This window comes from Neophocaena asiaeorientalis, unplaced genomic scaffold (assembly GCF_003031525.2).
Source record: "Neophocaena asiaeorientalis asiaeorientalis breed wild unplaced genomic scaffold, Neophocaena_asiaeorientalis_V1.1 scaffold240, whole genome shotgun sequence".
Classification (NCBI taxonomy): domain Eukaryota; kingdom Metazoa; phylum Chordata; class Mammalia; order Artiodactyla; family Phocoenidae; genus Neophocaena; species Neophocaena asiaeorientalis.
The window spans coordinates 3,594,557-3,616,805 of NW_020185331.1; the positions used below are offsets into that span (position 1 = coordinate 3,594,557).

Below are 22,249 nucleotides of genomic sequence, written 5' to 3' on the forward strand. Positions count from 1 at the left end.
TGGGGCATTTTGGGGCAACACAGGGTAACAAATACATGACCGTCTGCAGATCTGTAATGACAGTTCATTTTCCCAGTTACTGAAATCTAATGCTTTAAACCCTAAAAGATATTCAAATACACTAGTTGCCACAGGCCCGAGGGTGATGATAACCATCAAACCAAATAATCTCTCAGTGACCCTAGCCAATCCCTTGGTTTTTTTTTTTTTTTTTTTTTGCGGTACGCGGGCCTCTCACTGTTGTGGCCTCTCCCGTTGCGGAGCACAGGCTCCGGACGCGCAGGCTCAGCGGCTATGGCTCACGGGCCTAGCCGCTCCGCAGCACGTGGGATCTTCCCAGACCGGGGCACGAACCCGCGTCCCCTGCATCGGCAGACGGACTCTCAACCACTGCGCCACCAGGGAAGCCCCAATCCCTTGGTTTTAAACATTATCCATATGTCGATGACTCCCAAATTTATATCGGCAATACAAACCTCTCCTCTGAGCTACAAGTTCTTATATACAACTGCTAATCAAATATTTCTACTTGAATATAGTAAAGATACCTAAAAGTTAGTCTATTTAAAACGGAATTCTCTATTCCCCCATCTCGTCCACCCATCTGTTCTTCCTTCAGTTCTCTTCATTTCAGCAAATGGTACCACCACCCAGACAACTGCTTAACCCCCAAACCTGAAAATCACAGTAGATCCCTCCTTCGCCCTTATTCCCTTCTAATCCATCATTAAGTCTTCCAAATTTTGCCTCCAAAATATACCTTAATCTGTCTATTTTTCTCCATCTTCACCACTGCTCTATTTGAAGATACTATCATCTATCACCTAGATTACTGGTCTTCTCCCTGCTACTCATCCCTGTCACCCAATTCATTCTCTGCATAGCAGCAGGAGTAAACTTTTTAATCAAAAATTGGATTTTGGCATTCCACACTTAAAATTTTTCAGTGGCTTCTATCACACTCAGAATAAAATGCGAACCCCTTTGATCCCTGCTCAAAGGCTCTAGCCTACCACTTCAACTTCATCTCTTCCTACTCTCCCCCTTACTTATTGTGCTACATATGCACTAGCCTTTTTTCATTTCCTGGCGTTTCCCCACTTTAGAGCTTTGTAAATTCTGTTTGCTATACTTTGATGGCTTTTTGTTTCGTTCTCTGCATGACTGGTTCCTTATCACATCTTTCAGGGCTCAGCTTCTTACCTCAATGAGGTCATCCACCCAATCAAAAACAGACTCCTTTTTTTCTTCTTAGCAATCTATAATTATATATTTATTTACATCTACATTGTCCACTAATAAGTAAACTCCATGAGAGCTAGCACTGTGTCTGCTTTGTTCTCCATGTTATAACTAGCGTCAGAACAATGTCTGGCACATAGTAAGTGCTCGATAATACTTTATGAATGAATGCAGACATCTATTTTAACTCGGTAGTTTCCAAACCAATTCTAACACATACTCAAGGTGCCATCCCAACAGGCTAAAGCGGCAGGGAAGTTAAAAAAAAAAAAAAGTTAACACTGAACTTGATGGAGTAAACTTGGGACCCACTGTGACCTGCTTGAGCAAGCCACAGCCAGGTTAGTCTTGACCTACCAAAACAAAAGTTTTATTACTTAATAATATCAAATGTACTCTCCAGCTTAAAGAAAATTTAAGGCTGCCAACTCAGCCGAGATTTCCCGGGGACCTCTGAACACTTGAGGAATATTCGGGCAAGATTGTACATCATACTACACGGTCACCAGTGCCACCTGCTGGTCAATACCATTTTCACGTTTCTGGAGAAAGGTCTCTTAAGCGGGAGCTGCAATTAGCCGTGTGCACTTGACATGCATCTCATTTAATTCTCACAATGGTTCTGGGCGGTCAGTACAGATACTATCCGCATTTTACAGAGAAGAAAACTGGCTAGACCAAGCCGTGCACACCAACAGCCTCCAGAGCCCAGTGCTTTTAACCATTATACCAGTCTAAACTCCAAGAAGTGTTTAAACCCCAGCCTACAAATTGGGAAGATGGGCTTTTAATCCACTTTGTTCAAAGACATCTGTTCACAAAAAAGGTCCCCGCTGCGGTCAGAATGCCGGGGGCCGGGGGCGTTAAAAGTGGGAGAGCTATGACCACTCAACCAAGAGCTGGACACGTTCGTGCAGTGAAAGAGGACGCCAGCTACCCTTGGCTGCCCAGTCCCTCCGGAGGATGGACGGCCTCCCCCGCGGCGCGCCGGCGTCAGCACTGACAAGCCTTCCCGCCCAAGCCAGACGCAGAGACCCGTTGCCGACACTGGGCCCAGGCCAGGTCAGGGTCCAGGGCTCATGGGGGAGGCGCCAGGGCAGCGCTGGAGAGAGACCGTCTTCGGGCTGAGGCACCCAGGCGCGGCAGGGAGAACGAGCCGAGTGCGGCCGAGAGCAGGGCAGGCGTCGTAGGGTCCCCTGAGAGGCACACCGGCAGGAGCCCCGGGAGCGGGGCGGGCCGCAGTGCCAGCGGAGGGCGAGCGCGCCCCGGCACCCTCCCGAGAGAAGGGAGGCGCTCGGGGTCCCCGGCACGGCCTCCCCTCTCAGCGGCCCCGTACAGGCGGGGAAAACCAACCTGCGCAGAGAGCCCAGGCCAGGGGTCTGGCGCGGCGTAGCAGGAGCCGGAGCCGGAGCCGGAGCCGGTCTTCTCTCAGGGCTTCGGACCTCAGCGGGGCGCTGTGGATGGCGGCTGCGGAGGGCCAAAAGTAGTCCTGGCCCGCAGGCCCCACCTCCCACACGCGCCGCCAGGCGCAGGGCCCAGCACCCCGCTGACCCACGGACAACGTTCCCTAATAGGATTATAGCTTTTAATCGGGCTTCCCTCACCTGTCCTGTGATTGCACAGTGGGTCAGATCCCGCGACCAGTAAGTTCTGGTCTATTCAATTTGAGTCAGGCTCCGCGGGGAGCCTCTGAAAAGGGAAAATAACTCATTATTTACTTATTGAAGCGGAGAAGACCCGGACCTAGCTCCAGGTGCTCTCAGTGGAATCCACTTAGTTGAAAAGGTAAAAAGCAATCTAGGCCATAAAGAGCGGTGAGTGACTTTCTGCAGCCCAGCAACAACTGGTGCCCCCAACCGGTGGCTGAACTAATTAAAAGCTATAGATGGGCGGGGCGCAAGGTACCAGGGGCTTCCTGGAAGGTTTCAGGGACGAGACAGGTGTCATACGTTGGGGTTTCAAGAAGATAGGTGGACTCCCAGCGAGGAGGAAGGGGCCCAACCGGCTAATAGCGCCCTGGTGTTTCCCATACCATGAATGAAAGGGACTACAGCTGGGGGAGTGGGCTGGATTCAGATTGTGGAATACCAATTCAACTCTGCAGGTAATTGGGTTACTGAAAATTATGGGCAAATATGCAATAAGATTACATCAGACTAGCAGTATGGATCACCATGCACAGAGAACAGAGCTGGAGGCAGGGGATCAAATTAGACTAAGAGAACAATCCAGGTACCAGGTGATGAAAGCCTGGATTAACATAGTGGCAATGATTGTAAAAGAAAGCTGGACAGGCTCTTGTGACTGATAAAAAGTTGGAGGGGGGGGTGATCATATATATTTTTTATATTGATTGACGGAATTATGGCATTTCCAAATAAAATGTTCTGTAGGCAGCTGAAGATCTTAGACCTAAGTTATTTTATTTAAATTTTTAATTTAATGCATGAATTCTACCACCATATTCCAGCCTGATATACCCCCAAAGATGGTGAGCTGGTTATCTTATGACTTATGATGTGGCCCCAAGTCACTGTGACACAGCTCTAGATTTCCTTTTCACGTGGACATGGGAGTTTTGAACTCAGGACAGAAAAGAATTTAGGGCATTGGTGGTGCCTGCCCACTCTACGTACTAAGTATTTCTTGAACTTCTTAGCACAACAGTGGATGAGAAACAGGGTTGAAAACTGAACTTCAGGCAACACCTCGAAGTAGGGAATGAGGCCAAGGTGTCACTGGAGTGCTCTGAAAGAAATCTGAACCAAAGGCATAAGGTCACAGTTTCAAGTAGAACATGATTAAAACAAACAAACAAAAAAAGTAAAGTAAAAAAGTGCACCCTTCTCTCAACTCAGACACTTTGAAATTCTTTTCACCTCGTTTTACAAATGACAGTTTTCTCTTCTAGGTAACTTTTTGAAGGCAATTATTTTCTTGTTCAACTTTATATCCCCAGGACCTATCAGTGTCTGATATATATTAGGCAGACAGACGTTTGTTAAATAATTATCAAATGCTCTCAAGTACAGAGAATGAAAACATATAAAAAGCAGTGGAGGGGCTTCCCTGGTGGCGCAGTGGTTGGGAGTCTGCCTGCCGATGCAGGGGACGCGGGTTCGTGCCCCGGTCCGGGGGTATCCCACGTGCCGCGTAGCGGCTGGGCCCGTGAGCCATGGCCGTTGGGCCTGCGCGTCCGGAGCCTGTGCTCCGCGACGGGAGAGGCCACAGCAGTGAGAGGAACGTGTACCGCAAAAAAAAAAAAAAAAAAAAAAAAATCAGTGTAGACCTTCTAAGAGAGGCATTTCAGTAGAAGTACCCACTCCCTGATATCATAAAGGTCTTTCACTGCCTGAATACCACTAAAGGACCCCTTATCTAGCATGAATGGACTTGCTTCTACAGATCACATTGAATGTATGCTTTTTTATGAGACAGGTTTTCAGGCAATATCATTGTAATTTAAGAAAATGTCCCTAAAGGGAAGAAAAGAACATAAATTGGTTCTCTTTTAAACAGATGCATTGAAATAGACCCTCAGGGCCTCCCTGGTGGCCCAGTGGTTAAGAATCAGCCTGCCAGGGCTTCCCTGGTGGCGCAGTGGTTGAGAGTCCGCCTGCCGATGCAGGGGACGCGGGTTCGTGCCCCAGTCCGGGAAGATCCCACATGCCGCGGAGTGGCTGGGCCGGGGCCAGCAACAGAAGCCACCACAATGAGAAGCCCACACACCGCAACAAAGAGTAGCCCCCACTCACCAGAACTAGAGAAAGCCCACGCACAGCAACAAAGACCCAACACAGCCAAAAATAAATTGAAAAAAAACACTTCATTTAAAAAAAAAAGGAAACAGACCCTCAGAAACATGGTTTTTCTCTTTCTAAGGCTGTTATAGGAGCTTGGATGAATCATTAAGGTAGTGAAAGCCATGTATAGGTTCAGTAATAAGTCAATGACTATCCTCTATTTAATAAACATAAGTAATGTCAATTTATCAATTTATAAGAGTCTAGGATTCAGAAGTTGCTTTGGAATAAATACATATTCTTTCTTTTTTTTAATTGAAGTATAGTTGATTTACAATGTTGTTTTTTTAATAAATACATACTTTTTAAAAAATTAATTATTTTTGGCTGCGCTGGGTCTTCATTGCTGCACGCGGGCTTTCTCTAGTTGCGGCGAGCGGGGGCTACTCTTCATTGTGGTGTGCAGGCTTCTCATCACGGTGGCTTCTCTTGTTGCAGAGCACGGACTCTAGGTGCATGGGCTTCCGTAGTTGTGACACACGGTCTCAGTAGTTGTGGCTCACGAGCTCTAGAGTGCAGGCTCAGTAGTTGTGGCGCACAGGCTTAGTTGCTCCGTGGTATGTGGGATCTTCCCAGACAAGGGCTCAAACCCGTGTCCTGTGCGTGCATTGGCAGGTGGATTCTTAACCATGCAGGTGGATTCTTAACCACTGCGCCACCAAGGAAGTCCCAAATACATATTCTTATAAGAGATATAAGATTAGAGGCAATCACAGCCCTAGGCCAGTCCCAAAACACCTATTTATCCTATAATATACTTGAAACATGTTAGAGTATTGTTTTTTAGCTAACCACTTATTATTAAAAAGGTTTTTTATGGGAAATAAATCTTGTTCCAACTTGTGAAGTCAGGAACATATCTTCCTTCTTCCACAACCCTGTAGATGGGGAAAGGAGCTACCCTTACCACCTGCTGTACAACTGGAACCCTCAACTACTTTTCCCAGTGAAATTAGCAAATCAACATCTTCTTGTGCTTAAGCAATGGCTATTCCTGGGGAAATGAGGCACAGATACCACAGTACTAAGTTTTATTAGCGATTTCATTAAGGTAAAATCTCTAGGATTGAGGGAGTCAGTTAGGGGGCGCAAAGCCCACGAAGCCTCCTCAGATCTCATAGTGAACCACCGGCTCAGGTTCTTTGTTGGGATCGCCACCTCGTTCCAGGTACAGATTATTGTAAGGATACTGCTTTGGTCCCTAAGAAAAAAACACAGGTCAGCAAGAACAACATATATCTATGTAGCCAATACCTGGCTACACCCCACTCTGAGTGAAGAATCGCACACAGTAAATGGGTACACGGTAGCCTTTGGTCAGACCCAGCTGGGCTAGAACAGCAGGGACAGCACTCCTCTTCCCTGCTCAGCCCAAGGCAGAGAGAAAGCCTAGATTGTAAGAGAAGTGGTGCCTACACTGTTTGTGTGTGTGTGAGTGAGAGTGAGAGAGAGAGGGAGGGAGGGAGGGAGAGGGAGAAAGGAGAAAGAGAAAGGGAGAGTGTGAGGGATAGCTTTCTAAATGAGACGATGCATCCATCCATCCCACTCTCTCTCGGGTCGAGACAGACTCAATCTCCTTTAAGTCACTCAGCCTCTAATGGTTCCACCACTAAAGTGGCCTAGCAAATGAGGCGTGTAGGAGCAACAGTGGGGGAAAGCACAGAGGAGACACGGCTTGGACGTGCTTTAGGGGCTGCTGGCTTTACCAACAAACAGCTGTCAGAGAACACAGCTCAAGCGGAGGAGAAAAGGGTGATGTGCTTACAGAACTGAAAAATGGAAGAGCCACACTGTGTTTCTTGTTCTCCTGAAGTGAAGTTAGCGCTCACACCAGCCCTATGTGCACTCTCCAGCCTGGGGCCCCTGGGGGCTTGGTAGGAAGGCTTGTGTCAGTGCACACAGACACACACGCTACCGTTAGGACATTGATTATCTCAGCACAGGTAGCACTGTGCAGCCAACTGCAAACACGCCAGCCTCCTGCTTTCAGTTCCTTTCCTCACAATCTATCCTGTAGACTACTCCCAAATTAATCTTCCTAAAAACCTAGGCTTCATTTGGCATTCTTCTGTTCAGAAACCCAACATGGCTCCCTGCTGCCTAGAGGCAGACCAAGTCATCCCTGTACCCCCAACCCTTAGCACCTTCTGTACCTGGTGCATGATAGGGGCTTCATAAATATTTACTGAATTAGTGTATTACTATACCATCAAGTCCAGATCCCTTAGCCACGCAACCTAACTGATCAAACTCACTTCACCATATTTTTTTTTAACACAGCTTCGACAACTGATTTCCCAGGACATCAGAATTACCTGGGACCTTGTTAAATATTGATTCTAGAACCCCATTCTGGAATTACTGAATTAGGCTCTCCAAGCAGTAGAGCTCAGGAATCTGAATTTTTAGTAGCTCTCCAGGTAACCAATGCAGCTGGTTATCTAGGAACTATTTATAAGCCTATTCCACTCCAGCTAACTCACTGTCCTCTTCCTTTATTCTATTTTCTCTTGCCCCAAATGTTCTCTTCAACTTCTCCCCACCATCTAAAATATATATATTTTAGCATATAGCATAATCCTTCTCCTTAATAGCACCTGATACCCCCAGCATACACATTCACTACACACATATATACACAAAAACTGTGCCAAATTCCTACATGTATGTTCCAATGTTGCTCATGTCATATATCTAAATTTTCTTCTTATCCAAATTAAATGTCCTTAAAGCTAGACAGTATATTTTCTTTCTTTTTTTAAATTTATTTACGTATAGTTGGTTTACATTGTTTGTTAATTTCTGCTGTACAGCAAAGTGATTCAGTTATACATATATATACATTCTTTTTCATATTCTTTTCAATTATGGTTTATCACAGGATACTGAATATAGTTCCCTGTGCTGTACAGTAGGACCTTGTTGTTTATCCATTCTATTTATACTAGTTTGCATCTGCTAATCCCAAACTCCCAATCCATACCTCCCCTACCCCCCTTAGCAACCACAAGTCTGTTTTCTACAGACAGTATATTTTCTATGTCCTTTACATTCTCTAAAATCTAACTGTCCATGCTTGCAGTAAACATTTAATTGCTTCCAGTACCCTACAGGAAGTGCCCTTCACACCAACAAAGGATAAGCTTTCAACTCGAGATTCCTTGACTCTACCTTAAAAGATCACTTGCTGAAATATTATTGTTAAGTACAGTTCCCAAAATGGCAACTCTAAAGACTAGCTGGCTTCTCCATTCTCATTCCTCACCTAGTCCTACAGTTTCTTCTCACTCAGACTGATCCAAGATGCAGGCAGGAGCAATGCTCTGGTACTTGTACCAGGCCAGTGGGTAAGACCCTCTATAGGCCTTACCAGGAAGTCAAGCTTGGTATTGGCTGGATCCCTACTCCAGAGACTTCATTCCCTCAGGAAACAAGGCTAAGTAAGTGTGGCTGAGGGAGCACTTCTTAGATACTCACCACAGGCTGGTAGGTGGGGTAAGTCTCCCCCACCCAAAACATGAACAGCATGAAGGCCACGAAGCCGAAGAGGTGCTTACACATGAGATTCCAAGAAACAGGAGTGGGGGATGTGTCCACACGGTTCCTGATATACATGTCTAGGTCCCAGTGCATCTGAGACAAAAAGGCAGATCACTGTCACATTCTGCTCTTCCTGCAAAAGGCATGCAGTCCAGAGTGATTAGAGCCTCATAGAAGGCTTGAAAGGCATTCTACTGCAAAGGCATTCTACTGTCCTGGGCAATATTCTGAGAGCCACATCTGAGATACTGTGGCCCGCAGGACTGGAGGCTGGCTTATGTCTAGGTTCTGCTGACCAGAGACAGCTCAATCATAGAAGTTCACGACTCTTACAATACAGAGCTTTGACTCTTACAATACAGAGCTTTGATTACTCCCAGACATCCCATTCCACACACCACACAGGGAACATCAGATCTCAGATTGCTGGACCTCGCTTCCTTGGGCAGAAAAACTTTAGTGTTGCTTGGGCAGAAAAGTGCCATTTGAGCTACAGAAGACATAGGGAGGGAAAAGGAAGGAAGGTGAAATGGGATATGGTTCTCTCACCGGTTCACCCCAGTTCAATCGCAGCTCTGGGTGGTCCCAGTCATACCATGGATCCCTCTCCTGCTGTGAGCGGTCAGGGAGCTTTGGATAGTCACCATACCTGAGAGACAGCAAGAACTTCTGGACAGGACTCTGAGCAGCCTCACTCAGACAATTCACAGTCTCCTCATCTCAGAGATGAAAAACCAAGTGACAGAGATAACTGCCTCCCCTAAGGACAGGGGAACTGACCTTCAAATCAAGATCTCAATTTTTTTCCCTGAGGTGTACATATTGAGAAATGCTGAGTTAAAGGGCCACTGGTAAATATCCCAAATTTCCCCCCAAAAGACTGTGCCAGTTTATATTCCTACAAACGGTATAAAAGAGATCCATTTTCCTGAATGCCTTCCAATACCAAATTTATCATTAATAAAATAAAATGTTATTTGATAAGTGAAAAAAAATCTCAATTTTTACTCACTAAGCACAGAATAACTGAGGAAGTCCACAAATTTTCATTAAAAATTTATGTCAAACTCTGAAACATTTTAACGTATGTAAGCTTTTCTTATCTTCTTTCAACAGAAAGAAGAAAAGTCATGCAATGTTATAATGTTAGTGCTGGAAGGGAATTTAACAATCAATCACTGTTTCCCCCATTAGACAGAAAAAGAAACTGAAGTTTAGAGTCTGAACCTAAGATCGCCCAGTTAATTGGAATAAAAACAAAAGGGTACAGATTAGAAAAGCACTTTTCATAGCAACTGTGTTTCTCAACCACAGAGTTGACATACAACTCCAAGTCTCAAACACCTCATGGGTCTTCATGATAAGCTGGATTTTTCCCCAACAAAAGCAGGTTCAACTTATACAGACTGCTACCGAGGCTGCTCTTGTCCACAACACAATAAAAGACATAGGAAATGATGACAACTAGACATGTGTCACAGAAAGTGATTGGAAACAAGACGAATAGGAGCTGCTGAAACCACGGCTGAAAGAGTGATGCTAGGACAGAAAATGAGGGTGATGGTAATCAACTCAGACAATTAACCACAGGTATGTTACGGGGGTGCGGGGGCAAAACCATCAACTGGAGTTAAGGGAGTTGGCTATTTAATCTGCTTTAAAGTTACTACGACTTCCACAGTGCTAACAGCAAAATATTTCTTAAAAGAGAGATATACATGATATAGAGTACTCCATCTACAAATACGGTTCTCATGACAGGAATCCAGCTCAAGCCTGGTCACGTGCCTGGATGACAGCACCTGAGCCCAGCAGATGCTCAATCTAAATGAAACCTTGCGCTCTGGATGGAGCCAAAGAAGGTTCCTGCTATTCAGGGGTCCTCAAGGGAGCTATTAAAACCTCAGCTTCTTCATTTGAGGAAACAGCCTGAGCCAAGGAGAAAATTGAAGTCCTCTCGGCTGCAGCTGCTCACCCATCCCCTCCCACCTCCCTCCACGGAGAAAAGCGCCCACACCGTTGACTCTGAGGGGTCACGAAAAGGTTCGGGGAAAAGGGTCAGAGTTGAGCTACCCAACCCAGCCGAACTTCTCCCATCACTACCCAGGTGCGAGCAGACCCTATCTCACCCCATGCCATCATCTGGGTACGGCTCGTAGTCTTCCACCCGCATATTATACTTCTTGGCTGCGGCAGCCCGTTCTTCTGGGGTCCTGGGATAGGGTCCCGGGAGCATGTCCTTGGTAATGTGGGAGGCTGGAGAGCAGATGAGGGCACGTCAGAAGCGACCCCATTCCTCCTTCCACTCTGAAGGCTTCAAGCTGCGGTGGCTGCAGACACCGGAGCCCGAGGCTTCGAGGGACGAACAGACCCTCCACCTGTTTTTCTGAATACACCAACTCCACCTCTGCCCTTGCCCGGACTCGCCCGCCGCGGTATCCACAATACCCACCCTCCGTCCGACATACCAAACCTCAGGCACCCCTCTCCCACACTGAGGCCTCGCCCGTTCTCGCGGACCTGTCCGTGCACCCATCGGCACCATGTTTCGGGATGCCCTTTGCAGCCATCGGACTCCCAAAACACCCGCCCTGGCTGCCGCCATCTTCACCTTCTTCTCGTTTCACCCCGCACATGCGCAAAGACCTTGTCACGGCGGCCGAGCCGGGCCAAACGCTACAAGGGAGAAAAGTCTTAAAGGTTCAATAAGGGCGGGGCTTAAACGGTGCTAGGAAGCCAGAGGGAAGATGAGCGGTTGGATAGAGGCAGAGAGGGAAAGCGGGAAGGAGAGAAAAACAAGCAGGTCACTGCTTTGACATTTCAGATCGTTATGTCCCTTTTCTACCTCAGCTGACTTAGACGCATCCGGGGATAACGGGCACTCAGAACCTGAGCATCTCAGGTGGACAGCTGACCCACCTACCCCAGGACCGGTACAAGTAAAAGGAGCCTGTCAGTCTCTTTTCTGACTGCTTGCCTTTTTCCTCTCCTTCGCTGGCAGTTCCTCCTTCCATCCCCAAACGTGATCATTCTTCAAATTCAGCCCTTGGTCTTGTTTGTTCTTGTTTTGTTTTCCAAATTAGTTATCTCCTTCAGTTAGATGCACGGTGCAACACACAAATTGGCCCCGAATTGATTCTTTTTTTGTTGTTTTATTTTGGCCGCGCGGCTTGCGGGATCCCAGTTCCTCGACCAGGGATTGAATCCGCGCCCTTGGCGGTGAAAGCTCTGAGTCCCAAGCACTGGACCACCAGGGAATTCCCCCAAACTGGTTCTTCAGTTTCAGTCTCGTGTTTACATCCGAATGTCCCAGTCACCTCAACCCAACAAACGTAAAACCAATCCTATCATCTGAACCCACCTCAGATTTGCTAGAATTCGCTCAGATTTACTAGGACTTGGATAAATACATTTCAAGCCGAACCACAATTAGCGAACACTAGCCTAACAAAAGAATTGGGGGGGGGCATTATTGTTCGCATATGAATATGTGTTCATTTTATCTACACAAGGATGATTTGAATAATTTACAGTACAAATATACACATATTTCCAGGAAGCTTTAGGGTGATCACTGTTTTGGAGTAGAATCCATTATTATAGACATTACCAAATATATATCAGAGCAATAAAAACTGATATATACTATTCAGTATATGAATTTGGGGGGAACTACTTTACAGCAACTTGCCCTCTTGTAAACGAAAATCGAATGGATGTTCAGAATGGTTGGACGACATCTGCATTCAATCAATAGCAAACACTGATCTAATTCGGTCAAGATAGACAAAAATGCCTTTAAGTAGGTAAGATGGTGACACAGGCAGAAAAATCAAATGGTGCCAAGCAAAAGAAAACCGTCTTTGATTTCTAAAGAATTCAAGTTGCCATATATCTTTTGCCGAGTCTTTCGGAGCAATCTTTACCCAACGTCTATCTATCGGACAGTTGCTTTTCCTTCTGACTTCCTTAGGTGGGTCAAGTTTGCGTCTCTTCCCATCCATCAGTGTAAAATTTAATGCCCCACTAAACTTACCTCCTTCTTTGCCTGTTGTGTAGGCCTGGGCACACTGAGGCAGCAATAATTTGTGAATTGGTTAACCCGATGATCACCCCTATTCAGTGGGACTAAAGTCTAGTCTCGGGTCTTCGGGGGCGGAGCGTAGGGTGTAGAGCTATAGGTTACCATTAGGAGGCGCTCGCCCAAGGCTCGGCCCCGCGTTCTTAGTGTCTGGAACTCTCTCTCTCGCAGCCTAGCTCTATGGTTTCCGTTGTGTTTTCCCCGGAATAGGCAGAGCTTCCGCTTCCGGTGGGGCCGTCCCTAGCGGCGGAGATGGCGGCGACTGCGGCTGAGGCTGCGGCCTCGGGCTCTGGAGAACCCCGGGAAGAGGCTGAAGCCCCCGGCCCCGCCTGGGATGAGTCCCAACTGCGCAGTTATACCTTCCCGACCCGGCCCATCCCGCGTCTGAGTCAGAGCGACCCCCGGGCGGAGGAGCTCATCGAGAATGAGGTAGGGGGCGGGGCCGCGTGGAAGAGGGGGTGGGGGGTGGGGGATGGGGGAAGGGACCAGATTGGGAGGAGAGGTTAAAGGCGAGTGGTGATGGAAGGGAGGGGTTGTGGATTAGGCCGGGTTGTGGACTAGGGCCTAAGGGGAGATGGAGAGGGAAGCAAGGAAAAATGGGACTTGCGAGGTTCGTGCTGGTTAACAGGAGAAGTAATTTTGAAGTTGGGAAGTATTGGAATCTTGGGACAAGAACCCACTAGCTCCTTGGGACGCCTTCATTTGTTTTTTCTACTTAGGAGCCTGTGGTGCTGACCGACACAAATCTTGTGTATCCTGCCCTAAAATGGGACCTTGAATACCTGCAAGAAAATATTGGCAATGGAGACTTCTCTGTGTACAGTGCCAGCACCCACAAGTTTTTGTACTATGATGAGAAGAAGATGGCTAATTTCCAGAACTTTAAGCCGAGGTCCAATAGGGAAGAAATGAAATTCCATGAGTTTGTTGAGAAACTGCAGGATATTCAGGAGCGAGGAGGTGAAGAGAGGTAAATTCCCAGGTCGTGGTTTTCCGTTGGATCTAGGGCATCTATTTTCCTTTCCTTATCTGAGGATGAGTTTTCTAGCTTGAGGAATGATGGAATGACTAGACTTGAACTGTGATTCTCAAGTTTGTTGTCTTCATAAAGTGAGAGTCACACTTGCCTAGCAGAGTCAGGTAGGTGAATGAAGTGAGTGAAGTTGTTTGGGTGAAAGCTATGATGAAGCTGAAGGCATATGCCTTATTCAAAGTGTGAAGTCATTACTTGACTCTTGTTTCCATTTTGGAGTGCAGTCCCAGGGTTGCCAGATACTCTGATTTTTTTCAAGAGAAACCAGAAATCAGTATTTTTATTTAAAATCTTTTTGAGTTTTAAATGTGGGCAGCTAATTCATATTTTTTAAAATGCTGCAAGAGGCCAATTTAAAATATGTGTTAGTAGATTTCCTGAGATTATGGGTTTGCAGCCTTTGTCCTAAAATATTTGAATGGGGGCAGTGCAGGCTAAAAAGTTGTATAGGTGAGGGTGGGGAGAATATTGATGTGTTGCGTTGAATTGATGATAGCAAACACAAGATACACACACACACACACACACACACACACACACACACACACACACACACGGGAGTGACTCTTTCTCTCTACCTTAGGTAGAGAGCCTCTTAGGTAGGTCCCAGACAACATTCAGTCCCACCGAATAACGTTGCCTCTGGGAAATTGCTGTCATTGAGTACTTGATGGTGAATGACTATCTCCGTCTCACATTTGGTGCCCACCCCTGGGCTTTTCTTCACTCTCCAGCCTCAGTTCTCTTCTTGACTCTTGTTAGTAGTATGTGGCAGAGTGAAAGGATTTGAAACATACTTTTTATTTATTTATTTTTTTGGCTTTTGACTCTTAGCTATTGTCATAATGATGGAACTTTGACCGGAAGAGTTTCCAGAATCTGAACTATGGTTGATTTGTTCTTTATGTCTTATAGAGACTGGTTCAGTTGAATCATCTCATGCATGATGTCCTCAAATTTACCACAGTGCATGCGTGCGTGCGCACACACATACACCCAGTGTTGAGAAGAGAGATTGATTTAAATGATGCTTGTGGAGTGTAAAGCTATTGATTGAACATATGCATGGAATGAGTGTGAGATAAGACACATGAGTCCTCTGGTTCCTCAGTCACTTTAAGTTTCTTGCTTCCTGTAGTGAGAGCATTTTGCCTAAGTCTGAACTATGAGTGTAGTCTGTACTTTATGGGTGATTTAAGGAAAATTTTTTTACTATTTGCAAGATTTGCCCTATCAGCTGACTTTAGCGCCAGCCAACTCTATTGTATAATTGTACAGCTTGTTATGATTCTAGGGTGAAGGGTGTTAGGATCCTCTTTGAGCTCTTTTGAGGATTTACTGTTAAGGTTTCACAGGAATTGCTTAGATTCCTGTTTGGGGAGTGTTCCTGACTCTTTCAGAGTTACTTGAGAAATATTTGTATGAACATATGTACATCATAATCTCTGGGGAACGTTCCAAGGTTGCATTGGAGTCTTGAGGTTTCCATGTCCCCAGACAGGTAGCTGTTTCCAACTTATCAAGATTTTTAATTAATGTTGCCTTAAACATTGTGATTCCAGGCACTGGGATACCTTTGAGCTTTTGAAGTAATGCTCTCAGGACCATTACTTCTTTTTCTTCACGTTTGCCCCCTAAATAATGTTTCTTTCGGGGCTTGATCAAGTGTGTTTGGCTTTTCATATCTATTAAGTAACTTCTTACCTTCCTCAGGCATGTTAGGGGCCCTGGGTCTGTGGAAAGCTTAGTGAGGTATTTTTCTTCAGCTATAGATGGCTGCTACAGATAGGTGGCTGAATCAGTTAAGATAAACTAGGCTTCAGTCCAGGGCTCAGCGACTTGAAGCAACGAAGGTTTATTTTTCACTCATGCTACATGTCCATCTCAGGTCACCTGGATACTCTACTTAACATCATCTTTTGCACTTTGGGACACAGATTGCTCCATCAGTTGCCATTGGAAACTTTGCAGTTGCTGTGGCAGAGGGAAAGTGATGTGGTAGTGTGTACTGGTTCTTAAAATTACAGTTTGGAAGTAGTACCAGTCACTTCTGTGGACATCTCATTGGCCAAAGCAAGTTATTTAAGCAAGCCTTGCTTCAAGGAGGTGAGGAAGAATCTCTCTCACAGGGAGGGAACTAGTTCTTGGTGAACAATAATATGAGCTGCCGAAATGGCCATCAAGGGCCAAAGGGGATGTCTCGCGCCCCGAGAGTTTCTGGAACAAGGCTGAGTCATCATTCTAGGGTCTGTGGGTAGGCTTCGAGGAAATCTATGAAATTATATTAAAGTTCAATGTGTGCATTTTTATGGGGAACCTTGCTTGGATTCTTTTTTTTTCTTGGATTCTTAAAGGAGTCATACTGTGACCCAGAAAAAGTTAAGAATCACTTCTCTAAAGTATAAAATTTGGTGTTGAACAGAGCTCAGAGAAGGATAGGTAAGGATTCAGTTCTGTGAGAGTCCCATGGCTGCAGCTGTTCTTTGTGGGAGATGTTGGTATGGGCTTGGGTTTGGATTTCCAGGTATGAGAGGCCATGCCAGGGACAGTGTGTACATGCACTAATGGGATTTTCTTCTTGGGGAACATAGGTTGTATCTGCAGCAAACACTCAATGACACTGTGGGCAGGAAGATTGTCATGGACTTCTTGGGTTTTAACTGGAACTGGATTAATAAGCAACAGGGAAAGCGTGGCTGGGGGCAGCTGACCTCTAACCTGCTGCTTATTGGCATGGAAGGTAAGAAATCTTTCAGAAAGCAGCATGGCTTGGGGTCGTATGAAGTGATTTCTAAACCTTTCCCCACCACTTGTTCGCTCCATGACTTTCAACAAGTCACGTAACGTTCTTAAGTCTCAGTCTCCTAATTTGTAAAATGAACACAGTAATATCTTATAATTAACTATGAAGATTAAATGAGATAACGTATGTTATGTCAGGTACTCTAGAAAGAAAGTTCCCTATTCCCTTCCTCAGTTGCTGTGTGAGTATATATATTTAGATATTAGGGATCTCTAAAATTCTGCTGTTTTCTATTGGATCTGTCTATATTCAGAAGATTTTTATCCCAGTAGAAGAGGGAAACGTTTTTCCAATGTAAATTGAACCTTATCTTTTGAACAGATAATACATTAATGGGGTTAAATTCAAAAGGTGTAAATAGGTATGTAGTGATAAATCTCTCTTCCATTTCTATTTCTCAGCCTCTCAGTATCCTTCCCTCCCTGGAGGCACCATATGTTATTAGTTGCTTGTGTATCCTGCTAGTGGATTTTACATGTACATAAGCAAATACATTAATACTTTTTTTTTTTAAATAAAAAGAAGAACCTTTAAACTCCAATCAGGAGAAAGAGAGCTACTTACCAGCCAGGGTCATTGTCTTATTCGTTTTTTTTGTTTGTTTGTTTGTTTTTTAATTTTTTTTTTCTTTATTTTTATTTCTGTCACTTGCTCAGTGCCAGGCCCATAGTAGATACTTAGTAAATGATGAGTAAATAGGGTTGAACAAGGAAGCAGAGTAATTACTCATTGTCATTCACCACTAGGCTCTGAAGTCTCTTCTTCCCCTTTGATTGTCCTTTCTTCAGATTTGGGTCTTTTGCTGCCAGTGTTAATAAAAGTTTCCAGCAGTGCAACTTATGAATTGACCCTTAACCTGACCCTTTGAAACCAACTCTTGGTTGACCTGCCAGGAGCAAGTTCTTGTTTACTTGACTGAATTTTTATGTTGCCTTCCTATCCTGTGGTGTAGAGAGCAGGGAAACAGATCCCTCAGAGATGAAAGAGCAAGTCTCCTCTGAGGATGCATTTGGATCTCTGCACTTAGGAAAGCAGCTGTCTTGGCTCACCCAGGCAGACCTGGGGAATGTTTTCTAAACTCCATTCCCTACAGAGGTCCCTTGATCTCTCAAGGATTGTGCAAAGGATAAACATCAGATGCAGCCCCATTACAAAGAGTAGATGGAGCATACATACGCTAGGGCAGAACTAATTCAGGATGGCATTTTAAATAATTTGCCTTATTCAGAGTATACAACTCTCTTCAGGAATGTGATATGCTTCCCTCAGTGAGAATCAGCAGCTCCAGTGTTGATCTAAAGAAGTTTTGCAATCCCACAGGTGTGATGAAGTGGGAGCAGAGGTTGAGAATCTTTGAGCTCCAGAAGAGCTACCCAAAGCAAGTACATATTCGTACAACTTAAAATGACTGATTAACTCCATCAAAGAAGATCATGCATGCGTTGCTGATACCAGTCATTTCAGTTGTTCTAACTCTCGTTTTTTTGCTGCCCTTGAATTCGTGCCATAGTCAAGAAGAGTACAAGTACAGGTTCCCCTCAGCTGTCTAAAAGCAGAGCATTCCTGTGAAACCTTGTATAAGCCGAGATGATGTAAAACAAAGAAGCAATTACTTTAGGACACATCTTGCTAATGGATGCACAAAGTAAATCGAGATAAAGCACAGATGCTCACAGACACAGTTCAGAGCTATGGTGGCTTGATACTGAGATGCTGGCTTGATGCTGAGTGTAGTTTCCAGGGGAGGAGGTTGGCAGTGCCACTCTCAATTCCTGTGCTTGCTGCCTCTGTGATGACTCGCTGCAAAACAAACACTGAATGATATTTTTGCTTTTTTTTTCATAAAAATGAAAATCCTCTTTGGATTTCTTTCGGTTAGCAAAAACAGGTACAAATGTAGGTCTTTTATAAAAGCAAAATGATGTAAAGCTAACTTGAAAAGTGGGGTGTACCTGTGCAGAGTGTATTATTTTGCCGTACTTGTATCACTTTGATGTGCAGTTGCTTCCAATAAGGGCAGCAGTCATCATTTAAGAAAGTCTACTTTGCTAATTGATGGTGAACTTTTAGCCAGTGATGTTTGCTACTAGACTTATCACCCATTAAAAGTGTAGTACCTAATTGAGAGTTGTAATTACAGTCTCCCTGATCTTGCCTGAAATTTTGATTTGGAACCCTTTGCTGAGAGGGCAGGCTGGGTTTCTCTCCAGCACTGGGGCCTGTGTTCCACCCTGTGCAATAGAGTTACTGCTCTGAATAAGAAAATGTCTGTCTTCCTACAGGAAATGTGACACCTGCTCACTATGATGAGCAACAGAACTTCTTTGCTCAGATAAAAGGCTACAAGCGATGCATTTTGTTCCCTCCGGATCAGTTTGAGTGCCTCTACCCATATCCTGTTCATCATCCATGTGACAGACAGAGCCAGGTGAGCTCGTGTGGTCTGAGGAGGGTGTAGAACTCCTTTGAGATCCAAGGCTGGCATGTCTTTCCCCTTCTCTGTGGAGGTATGCCAGGTTTGGACAAACTCAGGACAATTTCACAATGTAGTTTATATATTCCAGGTCCCTGTGGTGGTCCCCATATATTTAGGGCAGACCCCATCACTGATGCTGGTGGACTCTGGTTATTCTGTTTGAATTATAAGTTCATGGAACAAAATGTGTATGTCTCCATTGGATTTAATAATTGTTTACTTTTGTCATGGTTGCTACTTCTTTTTGATAAAAAAAAAGGGTGAATAGAATTGAGATATGTCACTTAATGTCTTTTCTGGATCTCAGTGAGGTGTGTGGTTGACTTTGTGGCCAACCAGAGAGCGCCTCTCCTTTCTTGAGAAAACCGCTTAACTACCTCGTGTAGAAATCTTTGCTGGTTAGAATATGTTTTTGGGGAAAAATTTCTGAAGGTTTGGGTGAAGGATGAGTCCTAATTCCTCAGATCTGCAGGCCATGAGTAGGTTTTCTGACCTTTAAACTGTGATGATTGGCTTCTGACCTCAGGAGCACTGAGGCCTAGTATTCTTTATCATTTAACATTCAGCAATGCCCATCTTCTTAGGTCATTCTCTGAGAGTTTTTGTATGTTTAATGTGTGTTGTGTCTTCTGGATATAAATTCTAAAGACTTTTTTAAGGCATCTTTCTTGACTACCAAAGTTACTGATAAAAATTTGGTGATTGACTGATTTTTTTTTTTCTCTTGAACCTCTCAGGTGGACTTTGACAATCCTGACTACGAGAGGTTCCCCAATTTCCAGAACGTGGTTGGTTACGAAACAGTGGTTGGCCCTGGTGATGTTCTTTACATCCCAATGTACTGGTGAGGATGGGGCTAGGACTGGGGGCTTTTAGGGAGCGTTCTTTGCCATTCCCTGGAAAGCCTTATCCATGTCTCTTCTTTTGAGTTGTGGCAGGATTGGACTTACGTGATATACAGGAAGGTTGGCATATCCAGATGATGAGCATACTGAACATGGGGGAAATGGCAATACTGTTTCTAGACAAGATGACAGTTCCTCAAGTCCAAAGAGATCCCAGAGGCTTGAGGCTAGAGAAACTGTTCTTGACTCTTTGGTATTTGAAGGGTGAACACCACTGCCTCTAGCCCCAGGGTGTGTTTGATAGGATGAGTGTGAAGATACTGTCTTCATTATATCCCTTAGCAGGACTCTACCTAGTTTCAGAGGATCCCTCCTTCTGAGAAGTACTGGTGGCAAACAGGAGCCTGTTTATTTTCTTGCAGGTGGCATCACATAGAGTCATTACTAAATGGGGGGATTACCATCACTGTGAACTTCTGGTATAAGGTGAATATGGTTTTTTTTCCTAGATGGGAGTGGGGTGAGGTAGGTGTAATAAATTATTTAGGGGCAGGGTGGGGAGGTTGGCTGTCTCTGGAAGTGATTCCTAGATCTTTGGGGGAGCTGGAGAGGGTGGGGTTGAACTGGGTTTCTTAAGGGAGGATGGTGCGAGGAACAGTGGGTGACACTGAAGCCTGCTAAAGACATTTCCTGAGCTGCTGCTTCCTTTGCAGGGGGCCCCCACCCCTAAGAGAATTGAATATCCACTCAAAGCCCATCAGAAAGTGGCCATAATGAGAAACATTGAGAAGATGCTTGGAGAGGCCTTGGGGAACCCACAAGAGGTATGTGGCTGCCCCAAGGTGGCTCTCCTGTGACTCAGTGGGCAGAGTGACCAGGGAAAGTCAGGATTGGTGTCACAGTCTCTGTAGCTCTTCTGTTTCAGTATCTGTTGTCCTGTTTCTTCATAGAGGTTATGGGTATGTTCAGAAAATCCTTGTTTTCTGATGAGAGCTGGGCTTGACTGGCGGATCAATTATAATCTGTTCCATGCTAGTAGTAATGTTCCGCATGGGGCTTGTGTGCCAGCTGGGGACCCCCGAGGGGATTCTTTTGGAATGGGAAGCGAGCGGTAAAGCATCTACTCACACGCTCCCAGCCGTGCCAAGACTGCTCTAGGTAATGTTGAGACCTGCTTCCCATGCAGGTGTGCCAGTGGCCCGTTGGGTAAATGGGGGAGGTCTGTATTTGTAATGCTCCTACCTCTGTCCTGTGGATAGCCTCAGCATTCAGAGCACCTGTGGGCTTGGGAGATCGCACCAGCCCCGATTACAAATGATCTTTTCAGGATATAGAATCACTTAAGATTCTTAAGTCACATTTACAAAACATGCACGTAAACACTCGGGGTGTCTGGGATTATTAGCTCCTCTGACCTTCTGTTTGTCAGTTTGGTTCTGCTTACAAATGTAGGGTATTGTGAGAGGGAAGGTAATACAAGATGGACCCAGAGGAGAGGGCCATGCTCCAGGATACTGGGTTGACCGCTAGGAAGAGAGTTGGTTAGAGGGTTTACAAGATTGAATGGAAGCCTTGTCCTTGCCCTTGGCTGGACATCGATGTCTCCAGACACACCTCATCTGGCTCCGGGGCTAGGGGACAGGCAGTTCTGACTGGCTCCTCATGTCTTTTCACAGGTGGGGCCCTTGTTGAACACAATGATCAAGGGCCGATACAACTAGCCTGCCAGGAGTCGAGGCCTCCTGCCAGGTGACTGCTAGCCCGTCCACACCGCTTCATTGATGAGGACAGGAGACTCCAAACGCTAGTATTGCACGCTGCACTTAATGGACTGGACTCTTGCCATGGCCCTGGAGGCAGGTGTTTGGGGCAAGGCAGGGTGGTTGGCACTCCACTCCCATTCGGAGGGACTTCTTACCCTTGCCTCTGTGCCCCAGCACCTTCCCTCTCTGCCCCCTAAAGTCCTGCATTCAGTGTGTGGAGTCCCCAGCTTCTGGTTGTCATCATGTCGTGTGTTAGTCTGTCAACCTTGGGATGTGTGTGCGTGTGTATGCCTGCACACGCGTGTATGTACTTGTTCCTTGCTCCCTCCTTCTGGGTCAGGATGCCACCTCTGGCTCTCAGCTCTGTCTCCTGCAATCTCAGTGCCTCAGCCTGAGAGAGAGGAGATGTTCTTGGACGCCCATTGCATCTGGGCAACAGGGCCACACTATCCTAACCGTGAGGTCAGTCTGCCCCCTCCCAGTTTCCACAGAGAGGCTCTAGGCTGTTGGGAATGGCTACTGAGACTCTAATGGGGAGAGGGAGAGTGGGGAGGGTTGCCTTTGAGAACCTAAATAGCTTCTTAGGAGAGTAAATTAGACAGGGTTCCAACTTGAACCTTCAAGCTCAAGCCATACACAGAAAAGAGCCTTGGGACACAGGAA

The 22,249-nt window shown here is 45.6% G+C and overlaps 2 protein-coding genes across 2 annotated transcripts; one reads left to right on the plus strand and one right to left on the minus strand.

Moving 5' to 3' along the window:
* Positions 1–6,061: 6,061 nt before the first annotated feature.
* Positions 6,062–11,250, minus strand: NDUFB8 (NADH:ubiquinone oxidoreductase subunit B8). The gene is made up of 5 exons (XM_024735033.1): positions 11,106–11,250; positions 10,715–10,841; positions 9,135–9,234; positions 8,523–8,678; positions 6,062–6,246 (listed from the first exon to the last, which is right to left on the minus strand). Exons 1-5 carry the CDS (start codon positions 11,188–11,190, stop codon positions 6,154–6,156), a joined length of 561 nt encoding a protein of 186 aa, XP_024590801.1. The 5' UTR covers positions 11,191–11,250; the 3' UTR covers positions 6,062–6,153.
* Positions 11,251–12,889: 1,639 nt separating this feature from the next.
* Positions 12,890–21,850, plus strand: HIF1AN (hypoxia inducible factor 1 subunit alpha inhibitor). Its single transcript, XM_024734863.1, has 8 exons — positions 12,890–13,095; positions 13,386–13,636; positions 16,291–16,439; positions 18,785–18,930; positions 19,716–19,822; positions 20,246–20,309; positions 20,537–20,647; positions 21,500–21,850. The coding sequence occupies exons 1-8, from the start codon at positions 12,919–12,921 to the stop codon at positions 21,542–21,544; spliced, it is 1,050 nt and encodes a 349-aa protein (XP_024590631.1). The 5' UTR covers positions 12,890–12,918; the 3' UTR covers positions 21,545–21,850.
* The last annotated feature ends 399 nt before the right edge of the window (positions 21,851–22,249 follow it).

Coding starts and splice junctions, on each gene's coding strand:
- NDUFB8 (XM_024735033.1), bottom strand. CDS start 11,190: ATGGCGGCAGCCAGGGCGGGTGTTTTGGGAGTCCGATGGCTGCAAAGG. Junction 10,842..11,105: donor GCCGATGGGTGCACGGACAG/GTCCGCGAGAAC, acceptor TCTGCTCTCCAG/CCTCCCACATTACCAAGGAC. Junction 8,679..9,134: donor GATTGAACTGGGGTGAACCG/GTGAGAGAACCA, acceptor TTTTTGTCTCAG/ATGCACTGGGACCTAGACAT.
- HIF1AN (XM_024734863.1), top strand. CDS start 12,919: ATGGCGGCGACTGCGGCTGAGGCTGCGGCCTCGGGCTCTGGAGAACCC. Junction 13,637..16,290: donor GAGCGAGGAGGTGAAGAGAG/GTAAATTCCCAG, acceptor TGGGGAACATAG/GTTGTATCTGCAGCAAACAC. Junction 18,931..19,715: donor CATGTGACAGACAGAGCCAG/GTGAGCTCGTGT, acceptor TGAACCTCTCAG/GTGGACTTTGACAATCCTGA.